At 42.0% G+C, this 24,216-nt stretch overlaps 1 protein-coding gene across 1 annotated transcript in view; it reads right to left on the bottom strand.

The window, feature by feature from the left end:
- The window catches only part of ADCY6 (adenylate cyclase 6), a 197,400-nt gene that overhangs the window by 22,589 nt on the left and 150,595 nt on the right, over positions 1-24,216 (bottom strand). Inside the window, exons 8-11 of the mRNA NM_204631.3 lie at positions 19,139-19,279; positions 7,069-7,091; positions 2,197-2,341; positions 1,193-1,290 (exon numbers count right to left, since the gene is read on the bottom strand). Of these exons, the coding sequence (NP_989962.2) occupies positions 1,193-1,290; positions 2,197-2,341; positions 7,069-7,091; positions 19,139-19,279 (407 nt within the window). The remainder of the gene's footprint in view (positions 1-1,192; positions 1,291-2,196; positions 2,342-7,068; positions 7,092-19,138; positions 19,280-24,216) is intronic.

The following is a 24,216-nucleotide window of genomic DNA, read 5'->3' on the forward strand; positions in this document are numbered from 1 at the left end:
GCACTGATGTTATTTCGCTGATCTGATGTTTCTATGAGCAGAAGTGAATGTCCTCTTGCCTGGGAGAGCAAATGACCTCAAACAGCAGACCACGCGCTATTTCTATGACCTTCCAAACATCTCCTCTGAATGGTACAAACCAATCTCTACTCTGAAAAGAAGTGCAGTGTGAACAGACGTAGAAGCAGTTGTAATGACAAACAACAGCGCTGGAACCCTCTATGAAAAATTTTTGTCTTCTTCTAATGAAGATGAATTTGGAGCATTGTTAGAGCTTCTGAGATCTTGTTCTTCAGATTAAAAATGACTAACTGCAAATTTATTTCCAACACAGCAGCGTTCAGTGAATGATATATTATTGTTACTAAATGAGAGCACAGGAAATACCAACATGTTTTAATTTCAAGGGATTTTTTCATGAACTCTTTGAGAAGAAATACCATGTCTGCAGAGCTCACTGCTGGAAAAGATCCAGAGAGTTACACTGTTCCTTTCAGATGCAGGAACACACTGCAGTGGTTCAAAATCTCTGTGCGCCACAGCCCAGAGGAGCTTATTCCACTTCAGTCCCTCTCTTGCCTGGGGAAAAGAAATGACTGCATCCCTTAAACCCTGGGTGAGCTATCAAAGCTTAGGCATGTGTAGCCCTCTGTACTTCACTTCTTCTTGCATGGCTGCTCTGAATCCAGAAGAACAAACACACAAGAGGTTAAACCTCACCTGTGAAGCAGACCCTGAGACCTCAGCACTCCGAGCAGTGAGGCTGTGACGGGTTTTTCACCTCCCTGTTCTATCGCATTTAGATAAGGAGACGGACCAGTCTCATGTTGTGAATGCACACTATGCCTCAGTAGGCACAGTGAGCCTCCAGCTTAGTGATATTTGTTTTCCACGGCCTTATAAGTGCGCCAAATCGAATTTCATAAGGTGGAGGCAAATGGTAAGAGAAATCGTGCTGGCAAAACTGAAAGACTCACATGCCAATGAGGAAGTTTAATATACGCTAGAAATGAGTGAAAACAATAAGCACCACACGTGACCCATGAATGAATTATTTAAGGATTTTCCTTTCCCCTTGGTGCTCCGACTTCTCAAGAAAAAAACAACAAAGAAATGTAGGCCAGAATATTGGGAGGGGTGGAGGGGAGGGGGAACAGATGGAAGCAAAGGGGTGGTAAGATAAGATACTCACTGTGGCACGATTATGATCTGAACAAAGCAGATGAAGAGGAAGACTAGGGAGGCACAAGCCACGTAGGCTCCAAACCTGTCATCCACCTGCTTGGAGTACTGCAAAAAAAGCAAACAGTGTTACATTAGTGGGAAAATTGGGAACAAATCAATACAGCTGGATGGAGAGAGGGTTCAAAGCCTGGTCCTTGCATCAGAGGAACAGAAATGGGGATACTAGGAACCAGGATACTAGGTCACTATCGTCAGACATGAACTTCTTCCATGGGAAGCTTCCTCCAACAAGGATGAATGTTGTTAATGAGAAAACCTTGGGTTTTTTTTTGTGCAGACAGCTTGGCTCACTCTAACGATAGTGCGAGGATGCTGTGGTTTTCACACAGTCACTCATTCCAACTGCTTGTCAACATATCAGTCACATGGGAGCTGCATCCGATTCCCAAAGATGCTTTATTTAGCTTGAAGCACAGTTCTCAGTACGAACGGTCTCAATGTTTGAACTATGAAATGAAAGGTGCTCAGAACAGGTGAACTGCTAATTTCCTTAGCAGTTTTCAGCTATAAAACTGAAGAGAAGGAGTGGGGGTAAATGACATGCTTGTGCTTTTACTTGATACCACACAGATTCATTGAATAGCTATAAACCCTGCAAAAGTCTGTTTTCACAGTAGGCTGCAATTCTTGTTATTGAAAGAGTATTTCTACATAAAATGAAATAAATAGTGCCAACTTAATTTCTGAAGCTTTATCCATTAAATGGTGAGCTTAACATGGAAACTGCTCAAAGTATCCCAAGGATCTGTGCTTGGATGAACAGGAAAAAAAAAAAAAAGGGAAAAATACGACTTGGAATTTCTTTGGGCAATTAAAAACTGTAGCTCACGTGGTACCCTTAACAGTAACTGGACTTAGCTGGACTTAACGTTACAGTCCACAGAGAAGATTTTTTTACTCAGCTAATGAAGCTGAGTAGCACTTATGGCTCCCTGGGTGGCAAGGCATTACCTTTTTCTCCAGGTCAGGCTCCCTGAATGTTAGGAGAAACTTGCGCACGTGCTCAGAGCGTAATCGATCAATACTTCTGGCATCAATGGCCCTGCCCAGAAACTCATCCACTTCATCTTCTGGGTTCATACTTTCCTGGGTATTCCTGAGGATGTGGGAAAAAAAAAAAAAAGAAAAGAAAAAAAAGGAACATGAGAGGATAAGATAATTGCTTCCTCTTAACCACACGTTATCATCTCGCTCTATAACAAACTGTAGGTTAATGGCATTTTGCTTATGACAACTTTGAGCCGGAAAATGGATTATGAGCTGAGAGGAAAATTACACCAGCTGTACTGCTCACTGACAGTCCTCCAGTGAAAGGATTTCATTTATTTGCCTTTTTTTTTCTAAACGAGCTCCATCAGGGAGCTTTCTTGCTTTGGAGTCCGTTTACTGTGCTTCATCCTCACAACTAGGCTGTAATTTCCCTCCACTAGTCCTCAGACTTAGTCTTCCCTGCTTCCTATCTATGATCTATGTAGCCAGACACATTCACTGCTTTGCAATAATTGTGTCTATAATGATACTGGATATTTCAGGTTAGCTATTAGGAAGAATTTCTTCGCAGAAAGAGTAGTTGGCGTTGGAACAGATTGCTCAGAGAAGTGGTAGAGTCACTGTCCCTGGAGGTATTAGAGGAAAGGATAGGTGTAGCACTTAAGCTCATTGTTCAGTGGGCAATACTAGTGGTAAGTGGATGGTTGGACTACAGATGATCTTAGAGGTCTTTTCCAACCTTTATGATTCTACGATGTCTGTAAAAATTTCAGAACTTGAACAATTCTCCTTTACTGAGAAAAAAATTGTTTACAGAACAAACCGTTGACAAGAACAAACGTGGGGAAAAAGTGTGGCCTGACTCCCCACTGCTTCTCTTATGCAGTTCTTATGAGTAAGAGAAGCAGAGAAAATTTCCTGTTTACAAGATATTTACTTAATTCACTTGAGCTAGGAAGAAGGTAGCAAAAAACCCTCCCCAAGACAAATTAGATTCTGCTTTCCAAACATGGGAAGGAGATTTCAAGATTGCTTATAATCTTAGTCGCCATTTTGTTTTTGATGCTCATCTATGGCTTTCAAAAAATATTGAAAAAAATAACACCAAGAAAATTAATTACCCTGAGGCAATTTGCACACGCAGTCAGGAAACCTGAAGCACCTCCCAAAAATCTCTTGCTGCTTCTTAAAATTTAGTCACTTGCTGATGCCACTTTAATGGTCTACCTTAAAAATAGCCATGGGCAGAAATTAAAAGCTCATCCTGAAGTGCTGTTTTTCTGTTCTGTTTACGTGATTACCAAGGACACAGAAGTTGCATGGGGGTATATTCCAGTGGACAGCTATTTTTGTATGCAAATCCCACGATGGGAATGCAGCTTCCAGCTCATGTTGAGTGACCTTCACCTTTGGCACTCTGGAGAAAAGTCCCAGGCCCTGACCAGGAGGACAGGAAGCTGCAGTGCTTTCTGTTCTGGGTTTTGTTTGCACTGCAGGACAGGGCACAACACCCAAGGCTGTTGGACTCACTGGCAGGGCTGTGCTGTAAGCAGAGGCTACTCAGCGCGGCCTACAAACCAGGACGTGATGCCATGCTCAAGGTTAAAGTCCCCTTCTCAAAGGAATGGCATTTTGCTGGACATGGCAGGATTGTAGAGCCACTCTGTGCCCCTGCTCTGCCATGTACCTCTCACCAAGAGAAAGGCAGACCAGGCCTACAGGCTTGTTGCCACCCCTCCTGCCTCTGGCCAGCCAGGCCGCTCCAACACGCTGGTGTCTCCTCACTGCCATGTGGCAATGGCAGCTTGTCCACCTTGCCTCAGTGTCTCGTTACTGCTTCATCCAATCAATAGTTCAGTAGGGTTGAAGGAAAAGAGTTGTTTTTATTTTTGGTCCGTAGTTATTTAGTTCCTTGATGGTCATATATTCCTCTTTGAAACTATAACGAAGTTTTGTCCCTAGAAGGACAGGAAATTCGATTTACTTCTAGATGCTCCCTCAGAGGAAGCACATCTGCTTAAGCACTCAACAAGTGACTGCTTATTTTTCACTCGGTCCTCACAAGCCTGTCTTCTGGACCCATAAAAATGAGTAAGGAAATTATTACAGTTCATATTTACAGAATGTCTTCCAAGATCCTGCGGGTTATTTACACATGTGGGTCGTTCACATTTAGTCATTTCATACCACGTACAAGAGAGGCAATACATTTTCCTCTAGAACTGGACCAAAAGAGTCGGCTCAGCATGTTGGTGAACCTCAGCCACATTTCAACCTCCAGTTGAACAGCATCATTCAGGAGTATGCGAAGAGAGAAGAAAAAATCTGCATAGGTTTTGGTCACAGCTGTCTCCAGTTCTGTAACAGGTCATCGTACTGCGGAGGGCATTTCTCATACTACAACTTCTGTGGTTGCAGCTTATGTAGACACATTTCTGCAGTTTTTAGGTGAGCTTGCAGGGATGTTCACTGCAAGGTAGCCACACTCGAGCAGACAGCAGGGAAGTGTGATCACCTGCACATGCTCTGCTGCTGGGGTGGCTGCTCTGCACCCTTCCCTGTTGTACCCCTACTCATTACTGTACAGCAAGTCTGGGTATATCTGCATAAGTCCTAAATCAAAAGAGCAAATGTTCTTGTGCTAAGGAGAGCCCTGAAGGCAGTGCTCCTAAGTCAGAGCTGAGCTACTGCCATGGAGTAATGAAATTCGTATGTGGAAATGTGTATTCGTATATTAATAGTGTGTGGGGGAAAAGCAGGGATTTCAGGCCCCCATGAAGCTTTCAGAAACACCTCTTAAAAGTGCTGTTGAGATCTGTACAAAATGCAGCCAAAAGAAAATTGTTACAAGAGACAGGAACAACACAAACAGAGCTGGGAGCAGCTTTTGCACTCCACTTGCACACGTGAAAGCTAGCAACTAACCCAGAGAAGTTGGCTTCAAAATAATCCAAAAACATTCTGCTTATTCAGTTACTTACTGCAAATGAAGAGTGTGAGTGTGACCACTGCCAAAACTACCTATATGTCATAACAGTAAATGCTTCATGCCTAGGTTCAATGACTACATCTGCACTCAGGTGTGTGTCAGGTCCTCTTCTAAGAGATGCATGGTGCCTCATCTTTGCTGTTGGAAAAGAGCTGTGTTTTTGCATGTGAAAGCACTGGACTGAGTGCTTGACATCTAATTTAAACAATGCCATGAACATTTCCTGGCAGAAATGTTTTTTTTTTTTTTTCAGCCACATCTTTATCCCTGAATTAAACAGATTGCTGCATCAAGAGAATCTAAGGCAATTAGGAGATTTTTTTTTGTGTGGAGCAGGAGGGCAAAAAAGCCTGCAATCTGTACAGTAAGATAGGGGCACATTGAATCAGCACTAGTAAGTACAGAGTAATCCTTGCCAGCACTTAGCAGCTCGAGTAACCTTTTCAAACTGCAGGATGGAGGAGAGACATGACAGTCCCTGGAGCACCCACCTGTGGAGGTATCATTCCTCACTCACTGAGTGACTCATCCGTAGCCCAGCACTGAGGCAGGAGAACTTATGTTCTCTTATGTGAAACGTAAGGACAGATCCTATTTCATGAAGAATACTTAAAAATTTCTATATTCCTCACAATTATTTTGTTGCAATCTGTTAAATCTTTTCCCTCCAAAATATACCCCGTATCAACTGAGTACACAGCAGCTGTGGACACAAGAAGACTCTCCCTAGACACCTCGCACCACCACTGAAACATCTCATGGTGCACAGAGGTAAATGTTATTAAAACAGTTTGCAGTGGAGGGCAAGAGGAAGAGAAGATTCCTAGTATTGTCATGTTCAATCCTACCACATTCCTTTACTTCTAGGGAGTTGCACTCAGTGCTCAGCCATCGTAACATGAATTTCCCCAAAGGCACATTATTTAGGGCCCACAGAAGCATTCAGCTGCCCCAGAACACACAGATCTGCCAAGTCCTTATTGGCAGCCTGAGAAATGTGATAAAGAGCAACAGCAACACGTTTGAGGCATCAGCCTCCTCTACTGTCACCTGGCTTGCCCTGAGCAAGCTTACAATTAATGCCATTCAGTGGTCATGAATAAGAAATAGTTATAAACACCTTCACTACAAGAAATTTTTTAGTCATGTCCAGCTGTGGAAGTGAGAAAGGAACTATATTTTTTTTTCTTCCTCCAAAAGAGATTTTTTTTTTTACCACAAATTACCACTCACGTTTTATCACTATTTTTGCCATTAAAAAAAATTGTTAGATATGAAATAGATCAAAATGCTGCTCTAACGTGCTTGCATTTTACAACATGAAATTACGAATTCACCTTTTAAAATGAGCTGTCATTTCTGAGTTTCTTTTTGCATATAGAAATAAGTACTATGTAATAATTACGAGTATATATATAAGAAGCACTCAGGAATTATATATGTCATTTAGACATACATAATTTGTTCTTACTGGAAATGTTCAACACTGCTAGATACAGTTTTCATGATGATTTTGTTCTTGGGATATTGTCAAAACAGCAAATACTGAATAACACTGGGTGGGTTGGGGTGGAAAAGAGCAGCGAAATGTTTTAATCCCAAATGCCAGTTGGACCCAGACAAATTAATAGATATTTTGAGACAGTGGTAGCTCTGATTGCACATCAGTCAACCCCATGTCCTCAGACTGGCTGTCCCTACGGGAGGAGTCTCTGGGGAGTCCAGGCACCATTCCTGGCTGCTGGGCATATATTTTGGTCCTTTTTTAATATGAGAAGAAAAAAACTACCAACAACACAAAACCCACAAACATAACAACATATGACAGAAGAAAATTTGCTTACTTGTCTTTGGGGTCCTCAAAACCCTGAAAGAAAGGAAAAGGACACAAGGGTTAGGAAATAGGCAAACCTTGAGAACACAAAGCATGCAGAGAATGACACCCCAGAGGAGTTTTCAGAGCATTCATTGCTACGTGTGGATGGAGAGCCTTACCAACCCCCAGCAATGTTTGTGCTGCTGTGTCATCGGGCAGACAGAACAGTTTTAGAAAGGCACATATGCCTTCAGGTATAAATTTATGGAAATGGAGATAAGAGAAATGCTTCAGCTGACTGCTGGCACACATTACTTGAGATACAAAACTCTGACCGCTAGCATGGGACAACCATGTATTTAATTCAGCAGAGCTGCACCTCTTTATTTAAGCTGGGGCTTGGCTAAGGGAGCCCAATGCATTTTGCTTTACATTATTTCAGCAGGAACCCCACCTTCCATCTTCCCTCACTGCATGCACACACACAAAAATGTGTTTTCTTGAATAAGACTGCAGAAATTACGATTTGTGTAATAGCCAAAATGTTCACAACTCCTTTGGGGCCACCTGAGCTGAGCGAATGTGTGTATTTATAGTCACCCATAGCTGAAGTGGCTAGAAGGCCTCAGAGAAAAACGTATGGAGGCACACTTTTATACGTTTAGTATTACCATACCTAACAGACCAAATACCATGAAAAAGGACATTTTGCATGGGATGAAACAAAATCTCTCCTCTGAAATCTTGGCTTGACTTTAACAGAAGTTAAGAGAGGTTGTATACTTGACAAGCAGGGTCACAGGCACAGGGTTTGTACCCTGTGTTCCAAAACATAAGAGAAATGTAGCTGGGAGATATGCAACATTGCTTTTGTTTTCCTCCCAGAGATCTCAGGCCAAAACCTCTCAGAGCACGTGAAGATGTTCCAGCTGCTGGACCTGCAGCTGCTCCCAGGCTGGGGGAGCAAACAGAGGCCTGCCTGATGCTGCAGGACTACAAGGAAAAGCCTCTGGGCAACAGTTTTCACACGGCTGCGTTGTGTGACACTATCAGCAACAAGAACACGGAGCAGAGTCTAAAGGAGAACAGATTCTGCCCTTGCAGTGAGTTAGCAATGTGGCATTACGGCGATAGGCAGAAGCAAATCCAACACAGCGACCCTGGATGACACCAACTTGGCAAGTGGAAAAAAGCAGCCCTGGTCCCTCAGGTCAACAGGCAGGACTGCGATTCACAGAGAGCTATGTCCGTTTTTATACCCTCCGTTTCAAAGTAAAACCACACCTCAAAATAGAAACTGCAACTCCAACTGAACCCATCCGAAATCCAGATGAAGGAAGGCCCTCAGTGCCGTGTACTAACCACCAGTGGATTCAAGTGCAGTGGGAAGAAGGAAACAGTAATGTTGATTCAGTGTTAACATGTGCACTTGTCCAAGCCAAACAAAACACGTACTTTTGATTTCACATTAAACAGCGCTGAAGGGATCATTCAGCTTCTTGTTGTGAGGCTTTCTTTTTTTCTTAATCATTTTACAGTTGTCAGGAATATCTGATTTATTTATTTATCCTCTAAGCAATGCTACAACTCAGTGCCAAAAACGAAAGCTCGCTGATTAATCATGGAGACAAAATGCTTAGTAATTTGTCTGGTGTCATAGCCAGTTAGGCTGGAAAAAATAAGAAAATCAGCTGAAGATGGATAGCTACCAGCCAACAAATGAGGGGGAGAGAACTGATGTGAAAACAGACAGTACTTGCTTATTAGATAGACATCAAGTTCACATTTTCTAGCTTATCCACGTGGGAAATGGATGACTGACTGCAACTGGAGCGTCTCCTAAAATGGTCTGATTTTCATGGACTGCTGAGAAACCATTCATCCTACTGATGTCCTGAAACCAAAGACAGATCTCAGACTCCTGCCTTCTAGGTGTGCATGTCTGGGAATACAAGCCAACCGGTCAATTTACAAGGAAATCTCAGCAAACACATCCTCAGTAAATGCCACAATACTTCAAGCGTGAAAAAAAAAGTGGGCTGCGTGTATAGCTGGTCATTTACCAGGGTGAACACTTCAGCTACATGGAACCAGATTCTCCCCGCCTCTCTCCCCCAGCAAAACCATTGTAAGGAAAGTCTCTAAAATAATACAGAATTGATTGATTTAGTTCTTGATTTTAAAATACTGGATTGTGCTTGAAGCCCTAGAAGTTATCCATGCTGGCAGCTCAAACAAAATCGGTGCTTTAAAATTAAAACCTCACAAAAAGCCTATTTCAGGTAAAGCAAAAAAAGGAAATTATTATTCTATCTTCTTTCCTGAATCTTCATCTAACAATATCTAAATATTTAAGAGTGACTTGAACTCTAATTAGAGAGAATCAGCTTACAATTAAATGCAGTAGGAACCTCTTTGAGTTAAGCAAATCAAATGATTCACTTCAAATGTTCCCATTTCATGAGAAAGATCCTTCAAGCAGAATTTCCAAAAATGGAATTGTTATGGAGAGAGGTCTGCAAGGTTATTTTAGGAAAAAAAAAAGTCCAAACCAAAAAAAAAAACCCCACCCCATAGCTTCTTAGAAACCGATAGCACATTACAGGAGATCTTTCTCTTTTGCATTGAAACACTCTGCTAGGATTCAGAAAACGTCTGTCTCAGAGATCTGTCTGTGACCAGGGATTTTTTCCCCTATTCACTAAAGCTTCAGCCTCTCAATTGCATGCCGAGAATCCTTTTAAGCAGGGGAGATGATCATGTGCACAGTGTCATGCTGCTCACCCTCTTCAGGTTGGGAAGGAAATTTCCCCCTGGGCTCTGGCTAATGTGTTTTCAATTCCTCCTGCTTTGTGGGCATGCGTGGTCCATTAGAATCATTTGAAAATGGTCACTTGAATTATTTCCTTCCCCTTGCACAAGGCTTGAGCACACTGGTCTTTTTTCTTTTCCACCTCTAGCAAACAGTTTCATTTCTTGATGCCTTGGATGCTTTCCTCCAATTAAAATCCTTCGGCTCAGCATAGGTCTTGCAGGAATATGGGCTACAGAGGTTTGGCTTCATTCCTAAGGACTAACACGCTCATGGCCTAGGAGACAAATGACCACAAATCACAGTTTCCTCACGACAGGCAAAGCAACGCAGACGCTGGGGCCAGCTCTCCTCCCCTGTTCACCTCTACTGAGGTGAGCTCAGGGATCTCTGCATGGAGCTCCATCACGTGTGCACAAACACCTTCAGGTGAAGGAGCTCAAGCAGGAAGTGAGATAATGGGTGTTGCTGCTGCAAGCAGCCCTGATCTCTTCCGTCCATGCTGCTGCAGGCTGGGTAGCTGTGCTGGGCAGTGCAGCACCCAGCCTGCCTGGGTACGGAGCAGCTTTGAGCTCCTCATAGGTACACTAAGATTGGCATTTCTGCACACACATATACAGAGATCTGAGCACTCAGACAAAATAGCTGATAAAAAGCAGGTGCCTACCATTTAGGAAAGAGGGAATAAGAGGGTAAGAAGAGAAGATACCAATTCCTGGAGTAGAGTATATAAATCCCCTCTTGATTGCTCATGGACTTATGCCCAGCAAGCTGAAGCAGTGCCGATGGCTTTCCAGGGTGCTATGAAGAAAAGTCTGGGAACTGTCAGCAGGAATGAAAATGGCAAAAGTGGTGATGGCTACAGGAATCAGACAGAAATGAGTTCACAGAAGTTCAGGAATAGCTCCATAACCATGATGACGGCGTAGCCCTTGGTACAGTCAAATTCTTTTTCTCTAGAAGGAAACTCAAGGCATGAGACTGCTCAATGCTAAAGGACCTCATGCAATTCTTATTCAGTCACTGTTTTAATATCTCCAATACTGGGATTTTTTCCCCTTCCCCCAGGAGGCTGCATTATTCTGCCATCAGCCTGCAAATGTAAAGGTAAAAGCATTTCATAATTGCTTTGAGACTAAGAAAGTTCTCTCTCCGAACTGAGGAATATTAACCCAAACGTAGCTGAATCAGCTCCCTTACAGGCAATAGTACCCACCGATGAACTCTCTTGCTCTTTCTTCTTTTCTACATGGGATTCTTAAAAAAAAAAAAACCCACCACGTTTTATGGCAGGTCAGGTGGCTCTGAATTTACAAGCACTTACTTTTAATGACCATCCTTTGTGGGAACTGATGTGCAGGAGAAAAAAATAGGGAATGCTATTTTACTGCATCTGTCCCAAAAGCTTACCATTTTATGAGGGATATTTTATGGAAATCTATTGCACTGAAAGCTCATGTGACTGCTGCCTCTCTTCTTGACTTCTGAATTAGCTAAGCTGTTTTCTTTGAAGATTAATACGGATTCCTTAAATAGAATGATAAAGCATTTGTCAAAGCTGTGACAAGCTGACTGCTATACCATAATGCTTCGAATCAAGAACCATTAGAAATAATACTTCCAACTCTGAGAACATTAGCTGTAATTATTAACATATTGTAAATACGCAAAGAAAAGTGGAGTAGACTTTACACCCTTTTAACGTTTCATCTAGCTCCAAAAACAAGATAATAGAGGAGCTGATGAGCTCTATGACCTTTTTAATGACAACGTGGTTGGAATGCACAGATTCCACCTTAAAAGCTTTGCTGGCATCTCCAGTAAAGATCGTGAGGGCAAAAATGTCAGAGAAGCTAATTTTGCTTGCCCTTTGCTCATGTCTAGCACAAAGACCCAAATGAATGGGACTTACATGAAATCTAAAGTACTGCAGACTTATGAATCAAGAAGACAAAGTGAGGTTTGTAAGGGCTCACGCCAACTAGCAAAGATGCTCCACAGTAACAGAGATTATGAAGACACAGATTGAGACAGAAAGGCAGAGAGTGGATGGAGTTAAAAACAAACCTGGTAAGGCTCCAGCACAAAACTAATTATTCACCTCCATTTACAGTTTTTCAGTACTGTTTTACATTCTGCCTTTGTCCCTGTGGTCACCCAGACAAGGCTAGGAAGGCAGATGCTGTTAGGTGTAAGAGCAGAAACACAACTGAAGGACTTTCAAGCACTCAAGCCAGAAATAATGTAATTTCTATACCAGACTCCAGAAAGCACAGGCACACAAATACACAGTCTGGTAGGAAGGGTATTTAACAAGAACCTAAGTGTGGAACAACAAACTGGCACAAAACTAGTTTACGAAACAGATCAGATGAGCGTGTCTGCTACAGCTGGAACACAGACTAATGAGTTCTGAAAAGGAAAGCTGAAGTGCTCCCTTTCCGCATCCCACCCCACTTAATAAAACAGACTTTCATTCCCCTGCACTGCTCACAGCTGGTGAAGCACTCCACTTTGTTCTGCTGAGAACGACTTGTTACATGGCCTCCGTCAGACTGGACCTGACCAAAACCAAGGATTTATTTGACTCATCAGATTTATACTATGTAGAACATACGCTGTTGCTTCTGAAATAGCTATCCCACCTTAATTTTAATTCATTTCTGGCTTGGAACTCACTGCCAGAGGAAGAGCAGGTTGCTCATGCTTCCCAGTTTTCTGAACTCTGAATCCAAATTTCTACACGTCAAAGCCACAACTGCAAGCAAAACGATACATGATTCTGTGCCTCACTTGTGAGCAGTTACCTTACCTCACAAAGCAGAAAAGACCCAAAAATAGGTAGTGGTAGAAATGCTCTGAAGCAGTTCCTGGTTCCCTTATGATGGTTGGACTGGGTGATCCTGTGGGTCTTTTCCAACCTGGAACCTCGAAGTGATTCTATCTCTGTCCTTTCATCTCTACAATCCAAGTGATGATAAACAATGCACTTCTACAGAAATTACTGTCGAACTGGCTTCTAATCAGATGCACAGACGTAGACAGATGCAGACACACTGAATCCAAATGTGACTTCCCTTAATTATTCACCCACTGGCTCTAGAAATGGTTCTGCTGAGTGCCACAGCTTCACCTCCGATGTCAACGTGTGCTGAGCTGCCACTAACATCAGAGGAGGTGTTTCTTGCATAAAGAGAAACAGGTATCTTTATGTCTGTAGGCTTAGTTTAATCCTGCTAAAAGACTGTATGACGTTTTAGTAGTGTCTTGATTCAGCCTGCCCTTTCCTGTACGACCACAGTTTACTCAAGAAAAGCACATGATGGTTGGAAAATAATCAGTGCAGGACTTCCATGCAAATACTAAACTTTAACTAGACTTCACACATGCAGCTGCAGATCAGCTGTTGCATATTGCTCTTATTCCTCTTTTAAAAATTTAAGCAAGGTTGATTGTAAGCCCCAATCAATTGGAATGAAATTTAAGTTTGCAGACACAAAACTGTACAAAGCCTCCAACAACTTCAGCAATGTACAGTGCTTTATACGGCTCCCATTCATTTATGTGAGATCACACAGAACATTTGAATCAGACAAATCCTCTTTTCAGAAGCACCAAAGCAATTACGTAGCATAACTGCAGGACAAGATCCCTCCCCTTGCTGTTTTGTCAAACAAATTGGCTTCAGAAAACCCAGACCAGGTTAACAGTTTCCTCCCAGTTCTACAGCAATGCCTAGGGATTACAGCAGAATGGATTGCCTGAAAGTTTCTCCCTGCTTTGTTATGGGAGTTTGGGGGATTCTGAATACTACAATGGCAGCAAAGATGTAGTGGGACAAATTCTCCATTGGGTGTCCTTGTCCAACTCTGTTGATGCTAATGTTGCTATTACCAGATTTAGCAAGTGATTGCTAGAGAAGAGGATAATGGTGACCTCAAGCTAAACAAAAGCCTTTAGAAGGACGATAAACCCTCTGTGCCTCATTCATGGAGTCAGGCCTGCTTCTCTTTGAAGAGGCTGCACTACTGACCGAGGAAAACTTGCCCACTGACTTTTCTTTTATATTTTTAATCACTTCTGATGACAATTGGATTAGATCATCTCAGAGGCCTTTTCCAACCCTAATGATTCTATTACTCTAATCACTGTAGCTGGCACAGAACCAGCTATAGCATTCATTCCTTCGATGCACCTGCTCCCTAATTTTCATTTCCAAGTAACAAGAAAATCCATTGTAAGGGTAACCTGGGGACACCAAGGAGTAGAATTGAGTTGTATTTGTGATGCAACACGCAGAGAACTGCTTCGTTTAAGACAGGGCAAATATAACAAAGAATTATATTTTATGGTTGAAAGACCAGGCTTGTAGATGAGTGATGTTTCATTAGAAAGCAAACACCAAACAAACAACTATCATGCAGCAGACTGCATGGAGCAGTGGTGCCACAAGGCAGCGGGCACGGCCACTTGAATAAGGACTTGTTCTTTACTGCCCCAGCCATTCCCAGGATGCTTTTTTTTTAACCTCACCTCCCATGTTTAACATCTGCATGCAGTCATGTTTCCCACACGTGTATAAACCCTATTCAATTTCACTTCTGGTTTACTTCGTAACTAACACTGAGGTCATACACAATTTCACTGCAAATTAAATGATTCACAGATCTCATGCAGGCTTGTGGCAGAAACACACTCAGTCTGAAATCAGCATTGCAGATCTTCAGGGTTTCCTCTTTCTGTTCCTAAACTTCCTGATGTTAGACCATTCCAGCAGCTGAAAAAATAGAAGGAAATCTGCCCAGCACCTACAGCCAGGCTCAGGAATCACATTAGCCATTCTGCTCTTGTTGTGTAACAAGGACTCAGATGTACCTGTTCCCAAAGTGAATCTTCCCAATGGTATCAGTGGAACACACTGAGCTGCCTGCCCATGCCAGACAGTGTAAAATAGAATCATAAAATGGCCTTGGTTGGAAGGGACCTTAAAGACCACCTAGCTCCAACCTCCATGCCATGGGCTGTTTGCCACCCACCAGATGAGGCTGCCCAGGGCCCCACCCAACTTGAGTGCCTCCAGGAATGGGGCACCCACAGCTTTTCCAGGCAACCTAAGAAATTTCTCACAACTGTGAGATTTCCATCCTTTCAGATTTTTATGCAATGGCTGAGGAAATACCTGCCAGAAACGTGGGTATAACTGGCTTCTGTCCAAAGAGAGAGAGATGCCTCAAAGTTTAGCACAGCTTAGAGTGGAAACTTCATAAAATATTTCAAGATATTTTCTATTTTTTATGCTCTATAAATTCTCCTAATACGGATTTTTTTTTTAAGAATATTGCTTCTATATTTGTAAAAAGTTTGATGATGACCCTTCAGACTGAAAAGCCCTAAGGGAAACAAATAAAATGTTTTCAGGAACGGCAGGAGTTCCACAAGCTCCTTACATAGCCCAATCCTTGCATCTACAAGCTTTTTCTTAACTTGGATCTTCCCAGCAACAAATTAAGATGACTATTTTTCAACCTGCTCTTTGCAGACATGGAGAACGATTTACTGTGATACCCTGTCCTTACAACCCTTCATGTATCTGAAGACTTTGTTCTTACTCAATGTCCTCCTCTCTAGACTAAACAGAGTGCCTCAGCCCTTCCTCACAGTTCACACTGCTGAAACTCTCCTCATTTGTAATTCTCTCCACTGGACTATCTCCAGTTCATCCACATTCTCCTACAGGATTGTAATCCCAAACTGGACATGTTTTCCAGCTAACTAACACTGAATAGAATCATTTGTCATCTAGAACAGCCCTGCCATGTTGAAAGGTATCAATGTTTGCCTTTTAATTATCGCTTTCAATAAAGTTCTTTCACTATAGTATCTACTACAATCTTCTTTTTTTTCCTTCCTTTTTTTCCATAGTTTTGTTTTGCTGATGAGAATCGAGGCACAAGCATTATTGCCAGAAGTCTAAAATTCATCAATATTTATAAAAACAATCTCAGATCTGTACTGGGAAAAGCAGTCTTTCTCAGTGTATAAATATTGTTCTAGCTATAAATACACCTGTGTTCTCAGATGCTTTGAAGTCAGTTTATTTTTGATTCTTTTGCAATTAAAAAACAGACCAAAGAAACAGTGGGGAACACCAGGCTGGTGTAGGGGACTGTGGGAGCTCTGCTCTTCCACGTACACCACGAACAGAACAGAATAGAGGCTCAGGGGAGGGTGGGATGACTTGGCACCACTGTGACCCCAGCTGCCTCATGCATAGCTAAGCTAGGGTAGGACTAGGGCAATAATTCCAGAACATTTTAGATTATTGCTGCATGGACACGTGTTTGGGATTTTGCGTTGTTTATATGAGTCTGCAAGTGCCTGGATAAACTCCTGTGTGCCCAGGGGAACAGCTGAAGGCAGCTGGGCCCAGCCGAGGCTAAGCTCCAGCCACAACACAGAGAGAAGCTGGGGCCGATGGCCAGGTGCTGCCCCACCAGCCCTGCTGCACCTCCACCTGGGTGTGATGCTGTGCCCCTGTGCCCACACACGGCAGCACCAAAACGCTGTGGCAGAAGGAGGAGGAAAGAAAGGAGCCTGCAGCTGTTTTTGATATGGATCTGTCTCATCCAGAACTACTACTAATAAATCCTCAGAGTACAGACAGCTTGCCAGAGTCAGCGTTCAAAGGCAAGAAAGAAGGCCAAAATAATTTTGTTTACTTTTAAATAAAACAGATCCCTCACAAAAATGCTATTCAGGGAACTTTAATATTCTCTTTTGGGGAAGTCTGTGTAGTGCTGCAAAAAATGATCTGTTTTTCCTGGAAATACGGTTGTCATAACGCAACGAGTTCTAAGTCCTGTGCCTAAAACGTATGTCCCCTATAACCAACCATATTGCCCCTACATCCAAATGTATTTATGTCTACATATCAGTATAAGGAAACTGCACTCACTGCAACATCACGCTGCACCAGGCAGAGTGCTAGCTTGTGATCCCCGTTACAAACACCTGTTTTGACATCACAGAGCTAAGGGGCTTCAGATTTTAACATGCAACGCTGCACTGCCTGCAGAGAAAAGACTACAGATAATTACATAGAGGAGGGCTGGGGAAAGGTGGGTGATGTGAACAAAGAGCACATCTTGAGGAGCTTTGAAAGCTGGTGCGGCTTACCAAGATCAATGGCATGTCATCCCAGAGGAGTGCTGAAAAAGCCTTTGTAGTTCTGCCCCCCTTCTGTCTGTCTGCACTTTGTATTTCTAAGCAGGCAGCACGCAGACTGTGCACTGTGCGTGCCTTTAAGCACACGTAGCATCCATGTAACACGGCGTCAGAGGTGGCATACAAATGAAGTACAGTGCAAAGATAGGTCGTGCAAAGCAATGCTTATTTAGATCAGAAGCTAGCACAAGGAGCTGAGAGAGAAGGGGAGTTGCTTTTATGATCTGATCAATAAGACGTCCATCCAGCAGACGTTAAGATGGTCCCTAGTCCATGGAAAGCAGCATGTTTCTGTTCTGACTAAAGCACCTCAGGGATACAGCAGTGGGAAATACTGGAAATAGCGATTAAAAAAATGATTCCCCAAAAACAACATAAAGCCTAGTAAAAAATAAGTAATGCTGTATCTGGAAGAGGCTTGATATTTCAATAAATAATTATGTTTTTTCCAACAAAACAACCAGCTCGACGTGGCAAACTGTAATTAACACCAAGTAGCACGATAGTGCTTGGCATGCTCACACCTTGTTTCTGAACAGGAGGATGCAAGAACTCCTTACAAGCTATTCAAAGAAACTTATAATTATATGCTAGTGTGATTAGCTCTTCTAATAATGTCGTGCCTATTGAGCACGCCCTATTGAAAAGCCCACATTAAAAACACACTGTTCCACAGATCTGTACGCTTATGTCAGAAACCCTTATTTGAATATCTGAGAAATGAAAGAAACATTACTATGGAGATTAAGAAATTCAGTTCAGCACTGTAAAATAATATTATGATTGAATAATATTAGCACCAACTATTAATAAATGTGCCAGCATTTCCCATTATAAAACACCATATGCAATTGCCTGTAGCTATGCCAAAATTTTAAGCTGTGAAGGTGAGCCTCATGTTAAAAACTTCTCTGAGGCTTTGGTGACCTGCAACAAAACTTTGACTTCAGGCAACAAATACACACTTTTGACCACGTACAAAGGATCAAGACAGCATGATAAACTCGTTGCAGAAGGGTTCTGGCATACGGTCACGCTCAAATGAACAACAGAGGGAATACAAAAAATCCCAGCACTCAGTGAGTTCCGAGCTGGATAAGCAGCTGAATATCGTGTATGTAAAATGACTAACAGAATCTGATTTGCAGTCCTCCAACAGCTTTGACATTACCAACCTGACAGACATTCCCATGCGTAACCCAGGTAAATACGTGTTAATTTTGTCCTAAATTACACTCACGTACGAAATATTAAAAGGAATTCATTTGTTTAAAACTTCATCTAAAGAATAATAAGATCATAGAGCAATTTGCATGCACATACAAATTACTAAATAGGTGCTAACTACTTTTATTATTAATCATAGTCTTTAAAATGGAAACTCTCTTTTCTTAATCTTTATTGCAGAAAGCAAAGATAAAATCTCTATGTAAAATAAGCCACAGCATTACTCTCAACCCAATTGTGTTGGTAACTGGCCATTCTTCATTTTAATTTAGAAGTAATGAAGGATATAATTTATGAAAAGAAGATGCCTACTAACTTAGACCAATTAATCCATGTACTTTAGAATGTATTCTTGATATTTAAATAGAGTGGTGTGATTCCTGGGGACCCATGAGCACACACAGGCAGGTAGCTCAGAGGTGAGCAGCACCTGCCTGTATAATGCAAGTGAGAGTCCCCTGAAGGTGCTGAAGTCTGTTATAAGCTAACAGAAATGTGTACCACTTGCCGTTTGAATGCTTGCATTACTGAGCCGTTTTTGTAGCTGACCACATCTTCTCCACCAGTCTGGATGAGTTTTTAGAAAGTCAGACCAAAGCGCCCTTTTTCTGCCTTTCAGGCTCCCTTCTCCTTCCAAACCCCCTTGTGCCTCACCTCACCATCACTACCTCCAGACATACAAGTTATTACTACTTCTGTAGTCAACAAAACAATTTACTACTCACGTTTGGAAGATGCCCTCAGGACTGCAAAAACCTTTAGACAAAGCATGGAGGGATATATAATGCCGTATCAGGAAAAAAAAGACATTAATGGCCATAAAGCAAGGCATTACCATTCTCTTCATCTCCTTGGAGACCTGGTGAGCTCCGAGGTGGTTGTAAAAGGGCCGGTCGACACCCCAGTGTGGTGGGTTGTGGCTGATGGAGTTGGTGCGCTGCCGGTTCATCTTGGCTATCGTGGCTTTCTCATCTTTCTGAAATACAAACAAGAGAGAAACGTGTGAATAGCCAACACCCTTCTCAGTAGGTAGAAGAATGGCATTTTCCACACATGAAGGAAGAGAACATCTTCCCAGACACGCCAAGCTCATGCATCTTGCAATCAATTGAACTGTGTAGCTGCTGAGGGCAATAGGACGATAAAATGGTCTCCTCTGCCCTAATGCTAGCTGCAAATTTTGTCATTGGCAGCAACTTCCCTGAAGTTTGGATAAGGTCTTTGAGTTTGCTACCAGAGATGGTTTTGAATCTTGGTTGTACTGAAAGCTTACTACAAACCTTGTATAGTGCAGGTTTAAAAGGTTTCGTTAAAGCTCAATACCACCTGAAAGAGCACAGAACTGCAGTGATTATCTTACCTTACTTACAGACAAACTCTTCAGGGCTTGGATAACAAACGGCTAAAACCTGCCTGCTTATTACTTGGGAGAGGAAACCTATTTCAAGTGAATTGCTGCTTACATGCGTTTACCAAAATAATTAGATGAAATCGTTAATTTTGGATTGCAGACAGTATTCAGGCATCTGGACAGCATAAAAAAAAAGAACCAGTTGTTTTAAACTTAGAATCGTTCTTTGTCCTGAATGACAATGTTGGTCTGCAACTGTTTTTGCCTGGAATCCGCTTTCCTTATCTGTTCATTTTGATTCCTTGCTACTCGCTGTAACTTGTACCTGTCAAGAGTTCACAAAATACCTGGTGTTATTTCCATGGAGACCACAGAGTTAAATGCCAAATGTTATGTATGCTGCCTTAAATTTCCTTTTTTTTTTTTTTTTTTTCCCCCCAAAGGAAAGCGAAAACAGTGTTTAAACTCAGTGCTGGGGAAAACCGTCTGATTGACAAGCATGGGAAATCATCATCTCTTCTCTTGCAGAGAAGAGACAGCTCCTACGACAACATTTCCCATGAGACTGCATGCTCACCATGAGGGCACCAAGTGTTTGGGGCAGGTGGCCCTGCAGGCTTGTCCCCAAGGAAACACCAGCTTCACCACGGGGATGTGTGCTCCCACACCTCCTGCCCCCAGAGCTGCAGCTGCCTCCATCCCCACATCGGACCCAACGCCGCCTCAGCTGCGAGCGCTGGAAGCTCCACCAGTTGGCACCAGGGAACTTCACATGAGCAATCCTGACAGGGCTGCTGGATCACCTCCAGGGGAGCAGCGCTTTAAATGCTAAAAATACGTGAGTGTGATGCAACGCCGATGTGCAGATTTGAGTTGGTTTGAGGTTTTGTTTTTTAGAAGTCATCGCACTTTATAGTGCTTGCAATCATTTGCAGCACTTTTTGTGGTTTCTTTTTTCACATATGGATTTTTTTTCATAGTTGTGCTTCTTGTTTTATACAACGTGATACCAGAAAACTGGTAGAAAATGTAGTTCCATTTTCAACAAGCAAATATACATTGTTGTCACTAATAAAAGTGACGCTGTCAATCTATTTTATTGCCTTTTAGTGAAGGGTTTTCAACCTGAAGCAATCAAAAAACCCAGACACTAAAACTAGGCTGGGGACCTAGAAAGCAAAGCTATTTGGCTTACATTGCAAATACCTTTACATCAACAGATGATAAAAAGATACATGGAGTAGTTTTTCCCCACGACTTGGTCAATTTGCTTAAAATCTGAGAAAAGCCTTAAAGCCCCAAAATGCAATCAGATGTGCTAAGCCCTACCGGCCAGTGAGTGACCCTCCCACCTGCTTCCAGTGCAGGGTGACTCTGCAGCATTACTTTTACTTCATGCCAATCACCTGATTAATGTGAAGGGAATAAAGACCTCATACATGTATACTAGCACATCTGGATTGAGGTAAGGTTGGGACGAATGGGTCAGTACATACTTCTGAGAGAGGTCAGGCACCATAAATTATCCATGGCCACGTGCACTCAGTGGGGGTATTTCCCCACCCCTTTTAGAAGGTTTATGTTGGATTGTGAGCTGTGTTTCAGCAATATTTCCAATCACATTAAAACACATATATAAATAAATTGTGGATTTTCTGTTTTCCAATGTTACATGCTGTGCTACTCTGTTATCTTGGACAGTGGGACTTTGCTGTTAACATCAATACTTACTCAAAAGCATTTTATTTAAACTTGACATTTTTAAAATTAGAGGTAATTTATTTTCTGAAAAGTAGTGTATTCAGTGGCCAGTGATAATAACAAGGTCTAAAAATGAAGAACAAGCAGGATCACAGCTTTGGTTTGGAAATCTATGAGGATCCCTACTCTGTTTCCTCCTGCCATGAGGAAATGAGGCAGCATGAGTGCACCTTGCACACAGCGCTCCCTAAGGCATAACAAAGCAGGAAGGAAGAATAAAAAGAAGGAACAGAAGAAACTTTTTAGTCCTACTCATCACAGATACTACCAACAACAGGAGCAGGTGCAAAGGTTTCTGACAGCAATGTGTTTTTCAGATTTAAAGTGGCTGCACTTCAGAAGATGTTGTGGGAACTTTCCAAATCTGAACTCATGAAGAGCCTGTAAAATTGTATTCCCAGAGGTTTTATTGCGTTCCCACCACCAGTTCCCACACAGTAAGCTACAGCAGAACTGCAGAAATAGCTGGGATTTTCTTACAGTTATCAATTGCATTAAGCACGCCTGTTACTTCTTTAGGATGTGATCAGATTTTCCAATTTATGCAATCGCTATCAGTACAACCAAACAGTGATGCTGAGAAGGGATCAGGCATTTCTCATTCAGCTACCTATTCTGCCTTAAATCGTCTTGAAATCCTACTGATGTGAGAGTGGTATTTCTTGCAGTAATACATGGTCCGAACACTGCGTTCATAAATCTACAGGCGAAGAACTGCACAGAGTCATGATTAAATTTGTTAAATTGGGGAATCAACACGTTAGATTGATGGTGTTTTAGAAGAGTCACATGCACAGCATTTAAATGGCCATTTTGTTTCTTCAGCTGGATGCAGTTCCAGGGCACTATTTGGAAAAGAATGGGAATTGTTTTTCTAGGAGTTACAGCCAAAGTTTTGTTGAGCTTGTTTCAAGGCCATCATCAACAATTCGTTCTGAAACTGTTGTGTACCTGCTATTGTTAAAAGAAACGCCCATATTTACTGTGACTGAAAGGCCTTAGAAGTAAATAAACATTTTTTCAGTTGGCCGCCTTTGAGCGCCCAGCGCGGTGTTTAGTCAGCAGTACTGCTCATCTGTTGACAGTCACATTTTGTTTCCACCTGTGTTCAAAGCAAAGCATTTCCCCAGTCTTCTGGGATTTTTGAGGGCTATAAAACTAACTGTGAACCTAATGTGGTGTTAAAATCTTATTCACCTTAAATTTAGACCCATTTCCCACTCCACCAAACACATACTTCTGCACCCGTCTGAGAATAAAGACTCTACCAGTGACTAGAACTGATGTGCTGGTTCTGTAGATTAACTAGTGCGGCACCTAACCTCAAAGAAAAGCAAAAGTTGGCCATAACCACTAAGTGACATCTCCTGCCCAAACACCAGAAACTCAGGCAAAATAAGGACTTGGAATCACAGAATCATTAAGGTCGGAAAAGAACACTAAAATCATCCATTCCAACTGCCAGCCCGTCACCACCATGCCCACTAAACTCTCACTACTGGATACTGATATCATTAAATTCAATACTCTAAGAATAGCAGGGATGTGCTGGAATAGCAGTAATGACCAGGACAGAGGTTTTGAATAAAAGAAAGACAGATATAAAAGCCAAGAGCTGAGGTACGGAGCCATGTGCTAGGAGTGCCACAGTCCGCACAGTAAACTTAGAAGTATAACATGAATAAACCACAATCATTCTGCTGAAGGATGAAGAAGTCATACTGGGTAATGCTAGGCAGTTCATTACAATGCCTTGGGGCTAAGTTTGGGAACCAATAATGATCCACATAACAGTCTTAGCAACTTTAATTGATAATTCTCTGTTTATGTGGAAACACTGGTTTTCCACATAAAGAATGAAGATGCAAAGCCAGTAATAGAGGAAGGGTAATGAGATTTCCTGTATTTATTTCATGTGAAGGTACTAAGCCCAACAGAAATATATATTCAAACAAATAAGAAAAAAATAGTGAATTAGGGTAGAACTCACCCTATATAAATCACCCTGTATCGCCCCAGGGAAACAGATATTCAAAAATCTACATCATTCCAGAACCAAAGGAACAAATTGTTTTTCTCTTCAGATAATCAGTACTGCTGCAGTCGAGGCAAAAGGGAACAGGGATCATAAGGGTAGGGTTATAAACAGAAAACATGACAGAAATTGGAAGCAAAACTTAAAATGTAATGTGCTGAATGCAGAAGGACGACCTCCATCCCAGATCTCTGCAAAACTGCCAAATTCAATTTCAGTTCTGGTAAGAGATACTTTTAATAACTATTTAGTCAGGGATCATGACACTGAACTGTAGAGCAGTAAATGCTGGCTTGGATTAACAGCCATGAGAGCATCCAAGCTTTTCTAAACAGAAAAAATACATTAACTATCCCTGGCCTTGTTTGTTTTTTTTTTCCGTAGAGCATTTGAGAGAGTGCTGTGCTGGGGACTGAGGCTGTGGGGAACTAGAAGCTGGGAGAAGAGCTGGCTTACGGTGAAAGAGCAGGAGATGACTTTGAGGGAAGACAAATTAGGCTGGATGAAAGTCACTGGGAGAGCTGCTCAGTGATTAGTCTTGGGGCAGATTTAAAAAATATCTTCCTTACCAAATCTGGCACCAAGTGCAGCACTGGTGGGCTTTGTTAAGAGAGGAGTGGTGGCAGTATTTGACCAATAAGGGAAAAAGAATATTAGATAGCACTGGACTTTTGAGGGCTGACATAGCAGAAATGGGATACGAGGTATTCCAGTCTACAAAACCCAGAATCATTCCTTTAGAGATTACAGTCAAAAATGTCACTTA

The sequence above is a fragment of the Gallus gallus genome, chromosome 7 (assembly GCF_016699485.2).
Source record: "Gallus gallus isolate bGalGal1 chromosome 7, bGalGal1.mat.broiler.GRCg7b, whole genome shotgun sequence".
In the NCBI taxonomy this organism is placed as follows: Eukaryota; Metazoa; Chordata; class Aves; order Galliformes; family Phasianidae; genus Gallus; species Gallus gallus.